At 36.3% G+C, this 20,302-nt stretch overlaps 1 protein-coding gene across 32 annotated transcripts in view; it reads left to right on the forward strand.

The window, feature by feature from the left end:
• The window catches only part of ABI3BP (ABI family member 3 binding protein), a 272,912-nt gene that overhangs the window by 140,777 nt on the left and 111,833 nt on the right, over nt 1-20,302 (forward strand). For 23 of the 32 annotated variants that reach the window (XR_009502949.1, XR_009502948.1, XM_059921278.1 and 20 more), the window contains 12 exons: nt 6,756-6,821; nt 7,985-8,059; nt 8,618-8,692; nt 9,714-9,788; nt 10,906-10,977; nt 11,756-11,830; nt 16,079-16,120; nt 16,956-17,003; nt 17,952-18,032; nt 18,477-18,524; nt 19,607-19,669; nt 19,785-19,859. The exons of 1 other annotated variant lie outside the window; for it this stretch is intronic. Coding sequence is in view for 29 of the 31 variants with exons in the window: in XM_059921278.1 (XP_059777261.1) it covers nt 6,756-6,821; nt 7,985-8,059; nt 8,618-8,692; nt 9,714-9,788; nt 10,906-10,977; nt 11,756-11,830; nt 16,079-16,120; nt 16,956-17,003; nt 17,952-18,032; nt 18,477-18,524; nt 19,607-19,669; nt 19,785-19,859 (795 nt within the window). In the remaining 2 variants the exon portion in view is untranslated. The remainder of the gene's footprint in view (nt 1-6,755; nt 6,822-7,984; nt 8,060-8,617; nt 8,693-9,713; nt 9,789-10,905; nt 10,978-11,755; nt 11,831-16,078; nt 16,121-16,955; nt 17,004-17,951; nt 18,033-18,476; nt 18,525-19,606; nt 19,670-19,784; nt 19,860-20,302) is intronic. 8 more of the 32 variants (XM_059921256.1, XM_059921265.1, XM_059921276.1 and 5 more) reach the window with 6 other exon arrangements.

The following is a 20,302-nucleotide window of genomic DNA, read 5'->3' on the forward strand; positions in this document are numbered from 1 at the left end:
CCTAGCATGCCCAGACAAATTGACTTTTCCCTCTAATTGTACAGTAACTTATTACTAAGATGACAGCTCCTTCTGGCATAATTATTTCCCCTTGAGCAATAAACAATTATCTTTAGAGACTTACCTTGGCAGAACTGAGGATGGTCTGCCTCAGTCTTTTCATTAGAATCCACTTTGGGAGCTCGCTTTAGGAGTTCATTACTAATTATTTTCAGTGTCTCATTCTTTCAGTACTTTGTAGAACTTTAGTAAATTGCTATATGCACTTAAGCTCTATAAATTATTTAAAGCCTTGAAAGCTGAAGTGATCAGCATGCCTGAGGAGCGGTATACTGGTTGGAAAGTTTCAGCCACAGGTGGTTTGCTCACAGTGGTTGAAAAGAGGTTGAACTCTACATTTGGACCTTATTGTCGTCCTATGAGGTGTTGATTAGCATAGATCTGGCCCACTGGGCTGAATTAAGCCCTAGAGAGGAGAAAAAATAGGAAAAAATGGTGGTGTTGATGCTTTGAGATCAGGAAAATAGAATTTAAGTATAGCAGATGGCTTACAGATTTACAGTGGCCTCTTAGAGATTTACAACCGCAGCCTTTGGTTTTGCTTCATGAGCATTTTCTTGCAGGCAATATATTCACAAATTTCAAGGCCAACCGGAAAGGTATTTTATTTTTCCATGAAATGAAGAGAGCTTTATGCACTTATTTAAATGGTACTGAGAACTCTGTGTATGGTGTTTATAAATGCTTTTCTCATCCAGCTACTTATTGATGGTCCCATTGTATTTTCCCCTTGTGTCTTTATATGTGTGTTTAGGATTCTATTTCCATGGCAGGGTATGGCCACACAAGCATATCGCAGGTAATTGTGTAGTAGAGGGAGAGATTTGTGTGCACACATATGTGTGTTATAAAATAATTAAAGAATCTGTTCATTTATTCTCATCTATCCTTACTAAGAGCATAAACTACCCAACTGTCAAACTCATTGTTATTTGTTCATTGTAATGGAAATCTTGCCAATTAATTCCATTGAGTCTTCCCATGTACAAGGCTCTGGGGTAAACCTTGAAGTCCATAAAGAGCATGACAGGCACAGTTTCTATCCTAATGAGGTCACGAGGTCTTTCATCTAAGAATTTATGTTTAAAAAGGAGTCTTTATACATATGCAGTCAAATATTATTCAGCCATAAAAAAAAGATGGAATAATGCCATTTGTAGCAACATAGATGAACCTAGAGATTATCATACTAAGTGAGGTAAGTCAGACAGGGAAAGACAAATATCATATGATACCACTTATATATGTACTCTAAAAAATGATACAAGTGAACTTATTTACAGAACAGAAACGGACTCACAGGCATAGGAACAAATTTATGGTTAACAAAGGGGAAAGGAGATGAGGAGGTTAGGAGTTTGGGATTAGCAGATACAAACTACTAGATATAAAAGAGTTAAACAACAAGGTCCTACTGTATAGCACAGGGAACTATATTCAATATCTTGTAATAAACTATAAGGGAGGGTGGGAGGGAGATGCAAGAGGGAGGAGATATGGGAATATATGTATATGTATAGCTGATTCACTTTGTTATAAAGCAGAAACTAACACACCACTGTAAAGCAATTATACTCCAATAAAGATGTTTAAAAAAAAAACTATAAGGGAAAAGAATCTGAAAAAATACATATATATATATATATATATATATATATATATATATATATATATATGTATATATATATATCTGAATTACTTTGCTGTACACCAGAAGCTAACATATTTTAAATCAACTATACTTCAATAAAAAAATAATAAATTAGAAACAGTCCAACAAAAAAGTCTTTCACATAGTTATTAATATTCATGGAATTTGAATAAGATAAATTGATGAATTCTTGATCATTGTAAAGGCCTTGTCTGTGTGCCATCATGTTTCCAGAGCAATATCAAAGTATTTTTATTATGGAATTTGCATCTAATCAGTTTGTTTGTTTTTTTTAACAGATGATTTTTTTTTTTAAACATTTTATTTATTTATTTATTTATTTTTGGCTGTGTTGGGTCTTCATTTCTGTGCGAGGGCTTTCCCCAGTTGTGGCAAGCGGGGGCCACTCTTCATCCCGGTGCATGGGCCTCTCACTATTGTGGCCTCTCTTGTTGCAGAGCACAGGCTCCAGACGCGTAGGCTCAGTAGTTGTGGCTCACAGGCCTAGTTGCTCCGCGGCATGTGGGATCTTCCCAGACCAGGGCTCGAACCTGTGTCCCCTGCATTAGCAGGCAGATTCTCAACCACTGCGCCACCAGGGAAGCCCCTAATCAGTTTTTTAAAAGTAAAAATAAAATGTACAACCAACAAAACATAATTTAGCAATGTAGTTTTAGGAAGTTATAAGCAAATGAGAAAATTGTAGTGTGTCTTATTTCATATTATTTTTTTCTCTGAAAAATATAAAACTAAAATTTAGTTATCATGATTATAAGCCATTACTGTTTTTTGAAAGAAACTAAAATTGCTTTTTATAGCCTTTGAATTGAACTGCCTATTTTACTAACATTAGACTTCTCCTACAAATTTTGGTCCCATTTATATTCTGTGAATGCAAGATTAGAAATGGTGCTTAATGACAAATGGCTGGAGAATGGCACCCACTAAAGTAAACATTGGTGACAGAAGATGTTTGCCTCTAAACAATAATGCATGATGCCATGTAGAGTCTAAAAAATAAAAGGGTTTACCCCTCTTAGCTATTTATCAATTTTATAGCTGGAGAAGCCCTTTAAAATCCAGGGATACCTAAGCATTTCCTGTGTTTCATTCTGGTATAGAAAGAAGTATATTTACAAGAGTTTTGTGGGGTTTTTTGTTTTTTTGTTTGGGTTTTTTTTTTTAATTTTATTTTATTTATTTTTTTATACAGCAGGTTCTTATTAGTTATCCATTTTACACATATTGGTGTATATATGTCAATCCCAATCTCCCAATTCATCACACCACCACCCCTCCCCCTCCACTTTTCCCTCTTGGTGTCCATACATTTGTTCTCTGCATCTGTGTCTCAATTTCTGCCCTGCAAACTGGTTCATCTGTACCATTTTTCTAGGTTCCACATATATGTGTTAATATATGATATTTGTTTTTCTCTTTCTGACTTACTTCACTCTGTATGACAGTCTCTAGATCCATCCACGTCTCTACAAATGACCCAATTTCGTTCCTTTTTATGGCTGAGTAATATTCCATTGTATATATGTACCACAACTTCTTTATCCATTCATCTGTCAGTGGACATTTAGGTTGCTTCCATGTCCTGGCTATTGTAAATACAGCTGCAATGAACATTGGGGTGCATGTGTCTTTTTGAATTATGGTTTTCTCTGGGTATAAGCCCAGTAGTGGGATTGCTGGGTCATATGGTAATTCTATTTTTAGTTTTTTAAGGAACCTCCATACTGTTCTCCATAGTGGCTGTATCAGTTTACATTCCCACTAACAGTGCAAGAGGGTTCCCTTTTCTCCACACCCTCTCCAGCATTTGTTGTTTGTAGATTTTCTGATGATGCCCATTCTAGCTGGTGTGAGGCGATACCTCATTGTAGTTTTGATTTGTATTTCTCCAGCAATTAGTGACATTGAGCAGCTTTTCATGTGCTTCTTGGCCATCTGTATGTCTTCTTTGGAGAAATGTCTATTTACATCTTCTGCCCATTTTTGGATTGGGTTATTTGTTTTTTTAATATTGAGCTGCATGAGCTGTTTATGTATTTTGGAGATTAATCCTTTGTCTCTTGATTTGTTTGCAAATATTTTCTCCCATTCTGAGGGTTGTCTTTTTGTCTTGTTTGTAGTTCCCTTTGCTGTGCAAAAACTTTTAAGTTTCATTAGGTCCCATTTGTTTATTTTTGTTTTTATTTCCATTACTCTAGGAGGTGGATCAAAAAAGATCTTGCTGTGATTTATGTCAAAGAGTGTTCTTCCTATGTTTTCCTCTAAGAGTTTTATAGTGTCCGGTCTTACATTTAGGTCTCTAATCCATTTTGAGCTTACTTTTGTGTATGGTGTTAGGGAGTGTTCTAATTTCATTCTTTTACATGTAGCTGTCCAGTTCTCCCAGCACCACTTATTGAAGAGACTATCTTTTCTCCATTGTATATCCTTGCTTCCTTTGTCATAGATTAGTTGACCATAGGTGCGTGGGTTTATCTCTGGGCTTTCTATCCTGTTCCATTGATCTATATTTCTGTTTTTGTGCCAGTACCATATTGTCTTGATTACTGTTGCTTTGTAGTGTAGTCTGAAGTTCGGGAGCCTGATTCCTCCAGCTCCATTTTTTTCCCTCAAGACTGCTTTGGCTATTCGGGGTCTTTTGTGTTTCCATATAAACTGAAATTTTCTAATTCTGTGAAAAATGCCATTGGTAGTTTGATAGGGATTGCACTGAATCTGTAGATTGCTTTGGGTAGTATAGTCATTTTCACAATATTGATTCTTCCAATCCAAGAACATAGTATATCTCTCCATCTGTTTGTATCAAGAGTTTTGCAAAGAAGTCAAGAGTGGTTGATTTTTGGAGAACTCCAGTTTCCACCCTGTCCTGTCCTCTGACATCCATTACTTCAGAATCAAAAACTCTTGTTTAACCCATGAAATGAGGTAGTAGTGTGCTTCTCAGAGCTGCCCAAATAACATAAAACTTCCAGCGAGTGGTGTTTGTGTGTTTTAGCACTCAGCTATCAGAAACTCCAGAAATAGAAATAATCAGAGACCAAACCTGCTGGCAAATGTGTGATTTTAATCTTAAGTATATTTGAGAAAATGTTTGGAAGTAAGAGGTCCCTGACAGTTTGGAACTTTCAGACGTGAGTCACAATTGCCAGAGGATGATGGAAGGAGGGCTTCTTTCTCCAGGACAGTGTCTTCTGGGAATAACTTGAGGGAAGATGGAGGCCTGACTTGGAACCTCCAGAATGGAAGGGCCTTGTAAATATGGAAAAGAAGTAGAAAGAGGTTGAATAAATATCATCTCTTGGAATAGAGTACAAGAATATAAGAAAGTTGGTCCAGTGTCACTAGATGGAAGGGAAATGCGGGAGTTAGGATAACATAAAGGCAGTATGGTGTTTTTCAAAAGCAACAATATAAAATATAAATAAGTCAGCTATTAATTCACAATTTCTTAGCTAGTACAAGGGGTTTAAATACAAGTTGGTAAAGTTTTCCTGATTTGTCTAGTAGTTAGGGCGAGCTGACTTTGCTGGATCCATGATTTGAAATTGGCTTAAAGTGAACCTAAGATCAGCAGCTGCCAACATTTTTGTCCTTTAAAAATTGTCCTTATCTGATCCTTTGAAACTGTAGCTAGACTAAAGAAAACTTTACATTGCAAGGTAATAAATTTACTCTTGGGATATCTGCATATTTTAACTCATAATATTCTTTCTGTTTTTGAAGATTTTGCAAAGCAGTAGATTCACCTTCACAAACTGAAATATATTTCCTGCCTCTTTTGTATGGAGTGCAATATAATTACCCTCTGCATTATCAGACTGTGTCGCATGGTCTGATCTTAGCTTCCCTACAGCTTCAACTAGCAACGGTTCAGTATCATTACATTGTCACTAAATTACAAGTAACCCCAGTGTGTAAATTTTCCCATGAGCTCCTGCCTTTATAGTTTATTTCTGTACAGCCGTTTTCAGTGGGCAAGGGAAGTGACACCTGCCTCCTGACAGTTCATGCTTCCTCTATACCTCTCATTACCATGGTGACAGCTCTTTGTACAGAAATGGGAACTTTCTAATTTTGATGCTGTTTTTGCTTGCAAATTCAATTCTTAAGTGAACGTGAAAGTTATCCCTACATTAAAATCAACCTGTATTTTTAAGGTCACCCTACTTTTCTTTATGTAGAATATAAAATTTATCTTTAAACCCACCTAGATTATAGATGGGCTCTTGGCTCCATGGAGGAACGTAGAAAGCTGCCTCTAGGTAAAATGGCAAGAAGGATGGTACAAGAGGAAGGTGCTGGTCTTAACTCTGCCATTCCTGGCCCTGCTAATGGAATGGGAAATAGGTCGAATTTGACAGTCCCAGTGCGTGACCACTAGCAAATGTCCTCTCCCCAGTGAATCTCAATTTTATCATCTAGAAAATGGAGATACTACCCCATTGTCTATAACATGGGGCTAATGTCTACTTCGCCTATTTCTCAGGGATGTTAAGAGAGTTAAATAAGTTGATATATGAGAAAGCGCTGTGCAAACTATATAGTGCTGTGCAACCTGCAAAGTGCTGTGCAAACTGTAAAGTACTATCCAGACATCATGATGGTAACTTTTACTAAGTACAAAGACCAAGCTGTAGTCTTTGTGCAAATTACCTCAGTGTGACTGCTGTTTCCTTCTTTGGAAATCTCAAATTGCCATCTGATTTCATTTATGTTTGTACTCTTTGAAGCTATTTGATTTACAGCTGGCACTACTTCCTTGTAAATAGCACTATGCTCACATCACCCTAGGGGCCAGTGTCAGGGCTCACTGCATAAAGGCCTTTAGTTCAAGGCAAGAAGGACTAGAGGCAAGTCTTTTAGTGATTGCTTACACGTTGCTGACCTGACCAGTAGCCCACAGCCAAAGCTCACTAACACCTACGTGAAAATGTCCTCTTTCAGCCAGCATTAAAATACGTCATGAAATCTTTTAAAATTAAAATTAACATCTTCTTTTTTGTTTTACCTTTTGTTTTAAAAGCCACTTACGATGTTTTCTCAAGCCCTACAACATCAGATGAGCCTGAAATATCAGAGCCCCACACAGGTACACCAGCCTCTCAGTTCTTTTTGTGGATGCCAGGTATTCTGACAGTACTGCACCTAGTTCTCCCTTTCATTTTTGCAGAATGAAAAAGTGCGCTCTCTAGAGCTCCACAGGAGAGCCATGGCAATCTGTGTCAGGGAGGTGAATTCTACCCAACCTCTTCCATTGAATGATTATTTCTTCACATCCATCAGTAAATAAACTCTGCCACATGTGGGAGGTGCAGATGGATTAGGTTGCCACTGAGGCACAGTAAAATAATGGCCTATCTCTCTGTTGTTCAGAGTCATTCTAAAAAGCTTTTAGATCCTTAGTTTTCCCTGGTGTAGTGGTTCTCCAGTGGGGGTGCTTTTGCTCCCTTCCCCCTGAGGAAACATTCGGCCATGGCTGGATATACTTTTGGTATCTGGGGAAGGTATTACTGACATCTAGTGGGTAGAGACCAGGGATGCTGTTAAACCGCTGCAATGCACAGGACAGCTCCCACACCAGAGTCATCCAGCCCTAAAGGGCAATAGTGCCAAGGTGAGAAATCCATCTCTAGAGCAATCATGTCACTCATTTGTCTATAGAAGTTCAGTTGGGTCTAATCTTTGGCATTCACTTACTGATCTGTCTACAGTGAGTTTAATTCAGTCCAATAGTTCCTTCTAGCAAGTATTTATTGAGCACTTACTAAACTAGGTACTTCAGGAGATTCAAAGTAAATAATACTGGTCTCTGCCACACAAAGACGTATGTCTGGTATTTGTGTGTGTGTGTGTGTGTGTGTAGCCTTATCTTAGCTCTATTGGCACCATGATAAATAAAGGCAAATCATTTTAAACAGCAGCAGAAAATTTTAAGAAATGAAATAGAATGCTAAGAGTAGATTCAGCTAGCAGTTTAAGAAACAGAGGGAAGGAACCAGAAAAACCACTTGAAAACAGTTCAATATATGAAACATTGTTTTATCATGGTTTAACATTTGAAGTTTGCATGTTTTTAAAAATGAGCTCATCTTCAACTCCTAATGAATCACTAGTTTTAAAATGTTGGTCAGCAATCTCTCAAGTGCTGTTGATATTTTTCCCCATTTGAGGCATAATTTATTACTCTGGAATTTGTATTTTATTCCTGGGGCCTTCTACTGCTTTTAAAAATGTTGACATTTATTCCAACAGCAACAAGCGATCCATTTCTGGATTCTGTCCCATCTAAAACTTCTAGAACTCTTGAACAGCCAAGGGCAACACTGGGTAATGTTTTAAACAGAAAAATTGTGCCTTGTTTTCCATCGAAAGAAAATCCATGTAAATGCCTTTCTTCCAAATGACCATTTCATTCCATCACATCTAATCATTTATTTCTTTCCTATTTCTGGATATAATATATATATTTTTTCCTGTAATGCAGGCATCTTATGTTCCATTTTGGGCTTTCTCTCTCTCTTTTTTTTTAAAACTGTAATAGATGATATTTTTTCCATCCTTAAAGGAATGAAAAGCTTTGAAAACTGCATGGACACCTTCATCATCCATATCCTCCCATCTCGTGTGTTTGTGGCCTGTATCACCTCTCTTCCATGCATTGAGTCTGCCTGGAGTCAGCTACTGAACAATTTCATTCTGACCTTTTCTCCACTTTAAATTATCATTTCATCCACCAGCTTTCAAGACAACATTCATGCATTTTTCATCCTTAATCATGTCCTGGTAGCATGTGCTTTGTAACACCATCTAAAAGCATGCTGAAACTCTTAAAATACCTCATTTTAACCGGAATTACTTGGTGGGATGGGGTGTTTGTGTTTTCAGCTCCGAGTGAAACACCGTTCGTTCCTCAAAACCTGGAAATCTTTACCAGTCCTGAAATGCAACCTACAACACCTGGTAACTAACGACATCTGTATAGTTGTGTGCTTTGAAAGAATGGATAAAGTGACAAAAAGAATCGGTCGTGTGTTGGCCTTTTCAGAATATTTTCAGTAGTAAACATTTCCCTTCATTCTCTACTATGAAATTCTTCAAAGAACTGGGTTATCTGTCCTACTTAGCCTTGTGATAATCCTCGAAGAATTTTCATGATCTTGGTGTCTCTGTATTTTTTGAATTGAGGTAAAATTAATATATAACATTATATTAGTTTCAGGTGTATGACATAAAAATTCAATCTTTGCATACATTGTTTTGAAGTATTATTCCCTTTCTTCTTTTAGTATTATTAAGAAAGGGAAGTATTATTCCCTTTCTTCTTGTTATTCCCTATACTTCTTTCAAATTTGCCACTGGAAAATAGCAGCAAAATTATAGATAATAATTATTTTAAAATAAGTTCCCTTCAGTTAGCATATTTAGATACCACTTGGTCAGACTATTTTTCTCAAAGTAGCCTAAGGATAAAGAGCACCAAGTAGGCTCTGCAATCCTGGATATGATAAAGAAAGATGAATAAAAGAGTAAAACAACATATATTCTATAATAGAAAATTATTGGAATAATGAAGTTCATTAACTCCTGGTGAGGTTAGTAGTGAGATATAGAATTAAAGAAGTTCTGAACCTTCCATTCTCTAAATCTCAAATATTTGTGCTTCTCCCGTGCTGTTCGGTAAATCACCTTTTGAGTTCTTAACTGTACCTTGTGTTCTTAAATCCCGCAAGGGTCCTCCCTTTCCAGTACAGTTAAGTGAACAATGTACCTTCAATTCTCATATAGACATTTAATTCCTTTTGGCTCAATCCACACTTACTTATTGAGCGCCTACTGTGTATAAAACACAGTGCTGGGCATTTTAGGGATACAAAGAATAAAAAGCAGTTCTTGCCCTCAGAAAATTTACAAGTTTACAGTTACAACCTGATTGACCCCTGGGAAATACCATTTATCAAAGCTATATTAAATCTCCTTACAGCTCCCCTGCAAATTACATCTGTCCCTTCTACACCTAAACGACGCTTCAGGCCCAAAACACAAAGAACTAAACCTGGTAAATAACTGTCTCTTTAACTTTTCAGGATATTTAATTCCAAATAGATAATGTCCATCTACTTATAAAAAGAATGATTCTATAGATTAAACATTCTCTGTAAAATTTGGAATTGACTGAAGATGAATAATTAATGCAAAATAACAAGTATCAAACATTTTCAGTAAGATCTTATTGAAAATTATGTGAATGATGTTCTTTTTTTCTGGGAAATACTCTTCTTTAATCAAAGTAATACACAAAGTTTTTTTTTTTAAGTACTACAAGGCTTAGATTGAACAAGAGGAGTCCACTGCCCTACCCTATTCTACCCGAGACCCATTCTCCAATTCTTTAGCATGTTTCTTTTGTATTTACCTCCACATTTCTAAGTAATACGCTGCTGTTTCTTGTTAGATCAATTTTAGTGAATGATGTTCTTGCATGCAAATTTTGGTATAAACATAGAAGCAAGTCCTACTGTCACAGTGATATACTGTAATTTATTTTCCTGGCATGCATCTAAGTTTAAGTGTTATTAGGCAGACAGTTCCTGTTTTCGTTGCCTACTACTATGTTTTCAGTTTTGCACTAGGGCGATGGCTGAGATGCAGAGGACATGACTCTGGCTTTCCAATTGCTTGTATTGTTTTTTTTTTTAAGATTATATCATGAACAATGAGAGCAACGTAAGATTATACAACCTGCTTGTGAAACTATAATACTGTGTGGAAGCTCAGAAAAAGAAAGTAAGAGTTGAGGATGTAAGCCTCAGAATATGTGCAGGGTTTAGAGGAAAAGGAGAGGGGAACAACATATATTATGGCACAGAGTTTGAGGTAAAGGTAGTTTATCAACCTGGATGTGATATTCTTCATTGTCGAAGAGTACACTCAGAATCATGCTCAACAAACCAGGCTTTGATTATTCCATTGCTTATTACAATTTTTTTATAGCTATACTATTATGACTGAATTTTAAAATTCTTTCCCCAAACTTTTACTCACTGCATACTTTGTAAACACTGACTAAATATGACAGGATTTTAAAAGGGTCATTCAGTTCCTCTTTGGAGGATTGGGTTTTTTTTATTGTCTCTAGAATATTTTAATTTTTTTTTTTTCCTTTCCACCACCAGAAAGAACCACAAGTCTTGGAACAATTACATCTAAAATTTCTAAAAGCCCTGAACCTACACGGACAACACTGGGTAACAATATGTCCTTAGTAAATATGTTACTTCATTTCACCACGGAAAGTCCAGTATGCCAGCTTTTATGTAATGTCTCAATCACTGTTCTAATTGGATCATTTCAGCAGTACTAAATTATCTCATAGTGCACATCAACTCCAAAACTTTCATGGTTTTGGGTAGCTGGCCATGTGGTGGTTGATGTGAACTCAGCATTTAGACATCGTCCTGTACCTTGGAGAGCTGTTAAACCACTGATGATTTCTCATCTTCTATGCAACCATTGTTTTTAAAGCTGCGTCTTATACACAGTTCTCCATTTTTTTGAGTAAGGCCCTCCAGTTCAACTTCATTTGGAAAAACAGCTTTCTGTTATGGCGTTAGTAAAATTTCTTTATGCCGTAGATCATGACATTATACCTATCAGTAAATGTTAATTTTAAAACATTTCTCTTTTCTGGTGCTTAAAGATTTAGATGTGGCTGAGAAATGTGAAATAAGGTGCAAAATCATTACACTGATTTTGGTTTTCTAATCATGGGTTAAAATCACTGTCTTTGGGTAGTTGTGACTAGTGGCAATGTTATTTCTCTTGAAATGCTTTCTCAAAAAGATGAAAATTTATTACTGTATTTTCATTAAATGGTGCTCTGTGAAATATTATTTTAATGGAATCCAAAATCACCCAAGATGATGGGTTTATAGCACTTGAGGTATAGGTTTTCCTTTTGCGGTTTTAAACACTGAAATGCCTAATTATTGATTTGTTGATTATTTTGTTTCTTTATTTTTCCAGCTCCCAGTAAAACACAATTTATTTCTTTGAAACCTAAAATCCCTCTCAGTCCAGAAGTGACACACACCAAACCTGGTAATTACCCTGAGCTTTATTTTGATATTCCAAAAGTAGGGTTGAAAAATTGTTTTATGCCACTCTTTGGAGCAAGAACCTCTGATTTGCATCTTGGTATTTGATACAACTTTCCATGAAAAGAGTGAAAGTGCGATGAAATGATGTCATTTATAGCCAACTCCTCTGATATTATCATAGCATCTCTCTGAGCTGTGTGGTGTTCCATTATGTTCATGACGATCACAGAGAAAGCACAGAAATAGAGTGGTGGGAAGGATTGAGGACTCCCTTGTCTAGGACTGTGAAATAGTTTCCAGTGCCAAAGATGATTGGAATTCGGATCACACTAAACAGTAACCTTTCAGCTGAGAAGTGAAGAAGTCTTTCCATCCCCTAAGAACTCTGCCTTGTTTGGGGCCTTCTCGGTTCTCAGGCTGCATGACTAGCAATGGTTGTATTTTCCTAATGTTCTATGGCTTCTTTCTAAATTGGGTCTGATTTCCGAACACTGACTTCTTTTTACTTCTCAGGAGACATTAATGGTGTTTTGCTGAAGAAAAGAAGGCTTTTTTTTTTCTTCTTCTTTTTTGCAGGGAGGGGTTATTCTGTGTATGTAATTAAAAACAGACAATTCCCTGCACAAGGATTGCAGGACATGTTAAATGATCAAATTTTTTTTTCCATCTATCCAGAATGTATACAATAGTCTGAAATGTTGATTTATGAGATTGTATATGGGGAACTTCATCACAACTCATTATTTTCATCAAAACTTTAACCCCTTAGCTCTGGGAAGAATATATTTCTCACAATAATATGGATTTTTCGTTAATGTGTATTTACAAGGTAGGATTTTTAAAGCAAGAGGTTTTCTGCTTAAGTGGGCATGATTTGTATTTTGCAAAGACATGGGTAAGAAAGAAAAGTGTAACTGCTCAGAAAGAGAATTCTCACGACTCCTTTTAAAGAGGCAGTGGGATTTCCAGGTGTTGTAGGTGTCAGAGGGAAGGAAATTATGGATTAGGCAAAGGGAGTATAGTTGATGCTGTGACCAGGGGTGAGGTCTCCAAGTCAGAGAAATGGAATGAAGTACGCTAACTCAGAGAGGTTATTAGGAGAAAGAAGCATAGCTAATAAAACTCAAGAGCCCTAGCAGTTTAAATCATAGAACTCTGACAGTCAGCTATCTGAGAGAAGGATTTCATGTACATTTATTTTAAAATTATGCCCAGAGGACTTTAGAATAAGGTAGAAACTATTACATTTAAGCTGTATTTTGAATAGGGACCTATTACCAAACAGATCGAGAAATATTACTCTATGTTTGGGTCACCAACTTTATTTATTTATTTTTTTGGAATTTTATTTTATATTTTATACAGCAGGTTCTTATTAGTTATGCATTTTATACATATTAGTGTATATATGTCAATCCCAATCTCCCAATTCATCCCACCACCACCCCCTGCCATTTGAGGTCACCAACTTTAAGTAAATGCTTTTCCAATCTAATTATTTCTGTTGTTACAAGATAAACTTTGAAAACATCAAAAAATGTCTCCAAATGTTGATTACCATTTATTCATGATAAGCTATATTATTACTTTTAGTGGTTTCTGGGGGAATAAAAGGTTTCTGAGAGGAAATTCATTAATACAAATCAGGGTGGGAGAGTGTATTCTTATCACTCTAAGGTATTTGAGCAAAGAGATTTCTTACTTTGGCATTTCCCTTTAAAATGTGGGAAATTATTTGGAAGCTAATGGGTTTATATTCCTTTGATTTCTATCTTCTAATCACCTAAGAATAGCCACACTTTTCCCCTAACAGCAAGTATCACCACTTCAGAATCTGTGCCTAAACTTAAGCTAACTCAGGTTGACTTTGCGTGGTCTGAGGCAACACACAGTAATGACTGGTTCTCTATAAACCATTGCTTGGGTTTTAGCTTTTTAAAATGTATTTATTTTATGGCAACCACCACTATAGCTCTGCTAAATACTTCTTTTCTTGCCAAGGTTCAAGAGAGCAAATAAACCACCAAAAGCTTTTTGATTTGAGTCGTTCATTGCCTTTCTCAGCCCTCTCCTCACACTCTCCTGTTTTTCTGTTTCACTTTCCATACAGGCTGCTTTTCCTTTGGTTTTCCTTTGAGGTTAAGCTAACGAGTAAAAACCCACATTGGTTTTGGTTTGTTTTATAAGCAGAATCCAGCGCTTTCTTGAAAATCCCAGCCATCTACCATGTCCCAACTTGTCTGCCTCATCCAATGAGAATTGTTTCCTTCATAGTTAATTATTAAGATTGTAATGACATTCGGCTCTTCAAGCTTTTAACGATCTGAAAAAAAGGGAGAGACCTCCCATTACAGCTGTTTGTTGTACACATTTCTCTGACACGGTGGACAGAATAGTAAATTGTAGTCATTGCTAGTCACAAATCCATGAGAGAGTTTTAGTTTTCTTTGTTTTCTGCTGAGGTGAGTGGTGTAGTTATTTGCATGCCACTCAGCTTTTTTTATGGAATATTTTTGTACCTTTATCGATAATACCTTAAGGCTATGAAATAGAGGAAGTCTTATCAGAAGATGTATTTACTTTTAATAAACACTGACTTTTATTAATATTTTTATATTCAGGTGAATTGGAAGCTTAATTGATGGGGCTCCATACCTATTCGGCCTCAGTCTCAGGAACTGAAAAATGCTGATTTTTCTTTATAAAATTCAAAGACAGCATTCTTTGATTTTTGTGAAAGCCAAAAGATGCTACAAGTACCAAATCGTACTTTTTCACACTTTTAGAAGGCAACTTTGTAGAAATTAAAACCTGAATTACAACCTCAAAGTTTCAAGGGAATTTTTGTTTTTTGCTATTTTCAGATGTGAATGCTTTTTTGATATTTATTATATTTAATTACTGATATTTACTATTTCCCTTTCTCCTGTAGACTCTGACATTTAGCCACGCCCCCTCCCCCTCCCACACACACTTTTCTTTTTACTTTGCCTAGTGTACTTCTATCTGGTACATCACTGCAGCTCTGCCATTCATCTGTTATAATCTATTTCTGACAAGTTCTTGAGAAATCAGAATTCTTTTTTTTGGCCACAGACATTCTAATGAATGATGCTACGTTTCAGTAACACCTTGTGCTATTATGCCTTGCTTTCAGAATAAATGAAAATTCTCTATCCGAATTTTTTATTATTATATTTTCTTTTTTAGTTGCTAAAGAGTCACTACATGCTTCCCCCAAACTTTCCATACCCCCTAGTCCAGAAATGTCAGAGATAACTCCTGGTAAATGTAATATAAGGAATATATAAGTGCAAAATGATTTAAGTTCTGTTAAGCTGGTCAGTAGGTGCCATATTAATTGGTTTCTTTCTGTAAGAAAAAAAGAGTCAAAGAATCTTCACTTTGTTTTGTATTTCAACAGTTGATTTCCTTTTTTATTTTCTTCTTGAAAGAAAAGAATTCTTTTTGTTCTACAGAATAGGAAACCTCTATTGGATGATCTTCTTTTAAAAAACCCAAATAGACTTTGTAACCAAACTATATTCAGCATGAGGTATAATTTACTTACTGCCAATCTGAATGGCATTGGAGAATTTATCTGTCAGAATATTTATATAATATAGTTCAATTTATTCAGCATTTGATGAAATCTGAGACTACTTTCTGACTTCTATTGATTTGCCAATTTAAATGGAATAAATTTCATGTGTAAATCAATTTGTTCACCAGCAATAGATACTAGTAAATACGGGGAACACCGTATGAACACTTGTGGCCCTTTTTAGACTGTAAGTTCCATTCCTATATTTTTGTGAAAGAATATCAGATCAAGTCAGGCTGAAAATTATCCCAAACTAACAGAGCTCAGGCATGGTCACAGGTCTGATGGGTCTGTTGCCTCTTCCCATTTTCTTGGGTGAAACCGACTGTCCTGCATGAAAATAAAATGGCAGGTGAACAACCTCTGAGAGGCTACACTGACTTCCTTTAATGTAATATCTCCTCAGGCACGAGGAGCAGTAGTGGGGAAAATAGCTAAAAATCAACAACAAAAATTAGAGTTCTCTATTCTTTCTTCTGTTGTGGTTTGTGGAGAGGCTGCAGGGTGATTGAGCTTTATTTCATAAGCCAATAGAACCTGATGGTTCACCAATGAGAGGACACTTGTTATGGTAAAGGACCTTTAATTTCTAGCTTAAATGGTGCTAATCAGCATCCCCTTTGATAATACTTGCTTTTATTGCAGCCCTGGAACCTGAGACTCCACCACCATCACAGCCGCCAATAGGTAATGAAGTTTCCTTTAGTGAGTGAAAAAGAATTCTCTTTCTTTCACACCCTCTGTGTTCAACTTTGTGCTTAGCTTTGGCTTTTCAAAAAATTATTTCTTTGTTGTCCTTCAGATCTTTCTTTCAGCCATTTTCACCAGAAGATAAACTCCCTGCCTGTGCTTAAGTGGAAGCTCTGAGACAGCCATGAAAGCCATACTGATTTTGATTTGTCCCGTTCCTTGTTGTCCCTCCTTATATTTGAGTACCATGTCCTGAGCTTGTTTTCACCTGGTTATTTCCCATAGAGGACCATGGCTTCCCCAGGACATATTTATGCTTTCACTTTTAGAGGTGTTTTTCTTACTTTCAAAACTCTGACATTTGCAGATTTTCTTGAAAAGCATTATGGTCTTTCCAGATCTAAATATCCTGATGTGTCACTAGGAAATTCATTAAATGAGAGAAATATAAAAACTCACCCCAGTCTATGTAGCTTCTTTTTCTTCAAGAGAGCAAAAACTGTTCTGCTAGTGCCGTCTTAGCCAGTTATTCACATTTTCCTTCATAACATGAGCTGTTGGTTACTTTATTGCATTTACATCTTCCAAATGAGAGTCATGCCTTTTTTTTTTTCCGTTTCTCTTTCCAAACTTAACTGACCAGCTGCGTTTTTGTTCATTTTGTCTAAAAACACAGGAATCTATTTACATAAAAAAGGAATTTCTTATATGGATAAAAGTTTCACCATTTATGTTTGCTCAACTTAGTATTTAAAAATTAAGCATTTTTCATATTTTAATACAGTTCATCATTTTTCCGTTGATTTTGATTCCTTGATCATTTTTCATGCAGTCTTAGAACCTGGAACACTGGGAACTAAACCTTCAACAACAACATTAGGTAATGCAGTGAGTGACCTACCTTTTTTTCCTTTTCCTGCCTGCTGGCATCTTTATTAACAGGCTCACATTAATGGATTTGTTCATTAATGTCCATTTGTGTGTGTGTGTTCTCTATTCCTTTGGAGAAAAATTTTAAATCCTATAGTCTAAAAATTATATCTCATTCTTTAAAAGTTGCCTTCCCTGAAATAATTTGAGAATTCAAAGCCTTTTTGCACATGTTACTGATTTACAGATTTTTTTTTATTGGAGTATAATTGCTTTACAATGTTGTGTTGGTTTCTGCTGTACGCCGAAGTGAAACAGCTATATATGTATCAGTATACATATATCCCCTCCCCCTTGGACCTCCCTCCCACCCCACCCCCCTTCCCACCCATCTAGGTCATCACAGAGCACCGAGCTGAGCTCCCTGTGCTGTATAGCAGCTTCCCACTAGCTATCTACTTTACACATAGTAGTGTATTTATGTCAGACCTAATCTCCCAATTCATCCCACCCTCCCTTTCCCCCACCCCACCCCATGTTGATTTGCAGATTTTTAAATGCTAAGCGAAAAACATTTCCTTTTGAATCTTAGGCCAAATAAATTTTAGTTTTTATCCCTAGTGGCTTCTAAAAGTAGCTTTTCTCATGTTCCTGTTGAACATATACCTTCAAAAATTTAATGAGACTGTCTTCTCCAAGCTGTACAAAGTTCTGAGTTTTCCAACTCAGAATAGAGAGATCTTTTGAACAGTTATTTATAAATATTTGGCAAAAAATAAAAATCCATTATTCAAGACCTCATTTAAATGGGTAAATAATGATAGAAAGTTGCAAACAGAAGGATACATATCTGCAATAAATCAAAGGGCCTAAATGTGCTTCTAAGATACACGCAGTATTGATGGTCAGTTTGTAGGGCCACCGTTCGTGTATTAACTAGCTGATTTTCTTTCTTCAGCTCCACCAAAGACCAAACGACCAGGTCGTCGTCCCCGCCCTAAAACCACACCTAGTCCAGATGTGCCCAAGTCCAAACCTGGTAAATGTGATGTTCAGGGTTCCAATTAACATAGAAAGTGGAATATGGTAGTTTCTGATATAGTAGCTACCTACCACCTAAATAGCTGGGCTTTAGGAACCAGTGTAGTTGATTTTTATATTTAAGGATCTATACTTTCTAAATGCACGTTTTATGAATACGTTTATATTTTTATTTGTAGTTATTAAGTATACACAGCAGTAAGCTGGGCCACTAAGTGGATCATTAAAGTAGGGCACCGTAAAAATTTTATACAAGATGCGTATTCATGGCAGATGAGATGTGGGAAAGCAATAGGGAGAAGAGGGGCAAATGGGAAAAATAAAAAGGAAAATCACATTCAAAAAAAGTACACGGTTTAAGTAAAGATGGAAGAGTAATGTTTCCTTCCTCAAGATGCTGCTTCTTGACATAATTAGTATTTTTGGTTTTTTGCCTCTATAGCTCTGGAACCTGCTACGGTACAACCGGAGCCCTTGGTGCCCACAGTTGGTAATTCTGCTCTCCTCCAATTGCTTTCCCAGGTTGTCACTTTTGCTTTTCCTGCTCTCTGCCCAGGCATGACTGCAATTCTATACACAGTGTCACAGTTTTGTTCCGTGCTTTCCCTCACCTTTCCTATCTGGGTCTGAAGAGCCTGAAGATAGGAGACTTCTAGAAGAATTCTGTGTGCTAATTCAGGGAAAGTCTGTGGTTTTGAACACAACTTCCTGGTTTTCCACAGACCCTCTGTCCTTCCATCACATGTCCTTGTGTAGAGAAAACCATCTACTCTTTCTCAGGGACTTCCGTGCTCATCCTGGACTTGGCAAATGGCAATGTTTTATTCCAGTGTCATGATTACCATTTCATTGCTTTACTCATTCAACTTGTAAGACTTTCTCCCTTTTAAACAGCTGCATGAAATAATGGCTACTTCAGCTTTTCTGTTTCTCTAAGGAATTTTTTTGAGTATGTTTTGATAACCAAAGTCACACACACTGTTCTTTGTCTAGGGTCCAGGATAAAAATAGTATGGTCTTTGTAACTTGAGAATATTAAAAGTCTCAAGCTGGTTTTATTGTTTTCAGTCCTAATGCTGTTTTGATTATAATTATTTCATTATAATTTCTCAACATTCACAATAAATCTGTCACTGGTTTACTTTAGAAAATTCCAGAAATAAATAGCCATGTAACATGCTGTACAATTTCAAGTATCTATGGGTTATTTTCCTGATTTCCTACTAAGCAAGTTTCAAATTTCTACCTTACTGTTTTTATACTGGGGAAAAGAAAAAAAAAACCTATCCAGTAAGAAACAGAAATATTATACTTGTCATTTTAAAAATTACTTATACAGAAAAAAGTCTTCTTATAGTTCTCCTTACTTTTGTTGAGAGACACATTTTGAACATTTTCTGAAGATTTTTTTCTTTCAGAAAAAGCAGTAGGAATGGACACATTTCCCACCCTTCCCACCCCAGGAATTAATTTTGTTGTATATTCCCTGAATTTATATAGTATCTTTGCTTGAGCATATGTGTCCTTAATTATTGACAGTTACAGCTGTGACCTTAATACTTTTTTCTGTAGCGTCGAAACCATCCAAAAGACCTAAAACTACACGTAGACCAGATGCACCTCAAATCCAGCCTGGTAATCTCTACTTTCAATATCTTAATTTATAACTAGGAAAATGGTGTGTAAGTAGCGCTAATCTTGACATTCACAGCTCTGCCATGACACTAATTATAGCACCTTTTTTCTTCAGATTCAAAATCACCAAAGCAATTACTTCCTAAACCCAAAACCACAGCAAAACCGGATACGCCACCACCTAAATCCGGTAAACAATTTCCAGTGCTTCGGCTTAAGAAGCTTTTTCTTTGGGGATGTTGCTGAAGATGCTTACAGTTTGTCATATCATAAAAGCATAGAAACTCCAATACCATGTTTTTTTTGTTCGTTATCTTCTCAAAGTAGCCACACTTGTGTTTCATGTGTTAAATGAACAAATTAATGTTTGGGAAATTAATAAATTTTATATCTGATTGTCTGACAGATTCCACTCTTAAAGCATTTTTAGGTTGTGTCTTCTCAATTCGGGTTTGTAATGAATAGAAGCCTGGTTTTTCTGTATCTAGAACATTTTTGAAAGTGATTTTAACAGCTACCACTAGGGAGGCTGACCCTGTGTTCTTCCTTTATAGGCACATGGAGATTGGCTTTCTCTAAAATACCTTATTGGCTTTTCAAATGGTACCTGTTAACTAAGTGATTTTCTACTAA

The sequence above is a fragment of the Balaenoptera ricei genome, chromosome 4 (genome assembly GCF_028023285.1).
Source record: "Balaenoptera ricei isolate mBalRic1 chromosome 4, mBalRic1.hap2, whole genome shotgun sequence".
Taxonomy (NCBI): domain Eukaryota; kingdom Metazoa; phylum Chordata; class Mammalia; order Artiodactyla; family Balaenopteridae; genus Balaenoptera; species Balaenoptera ricei.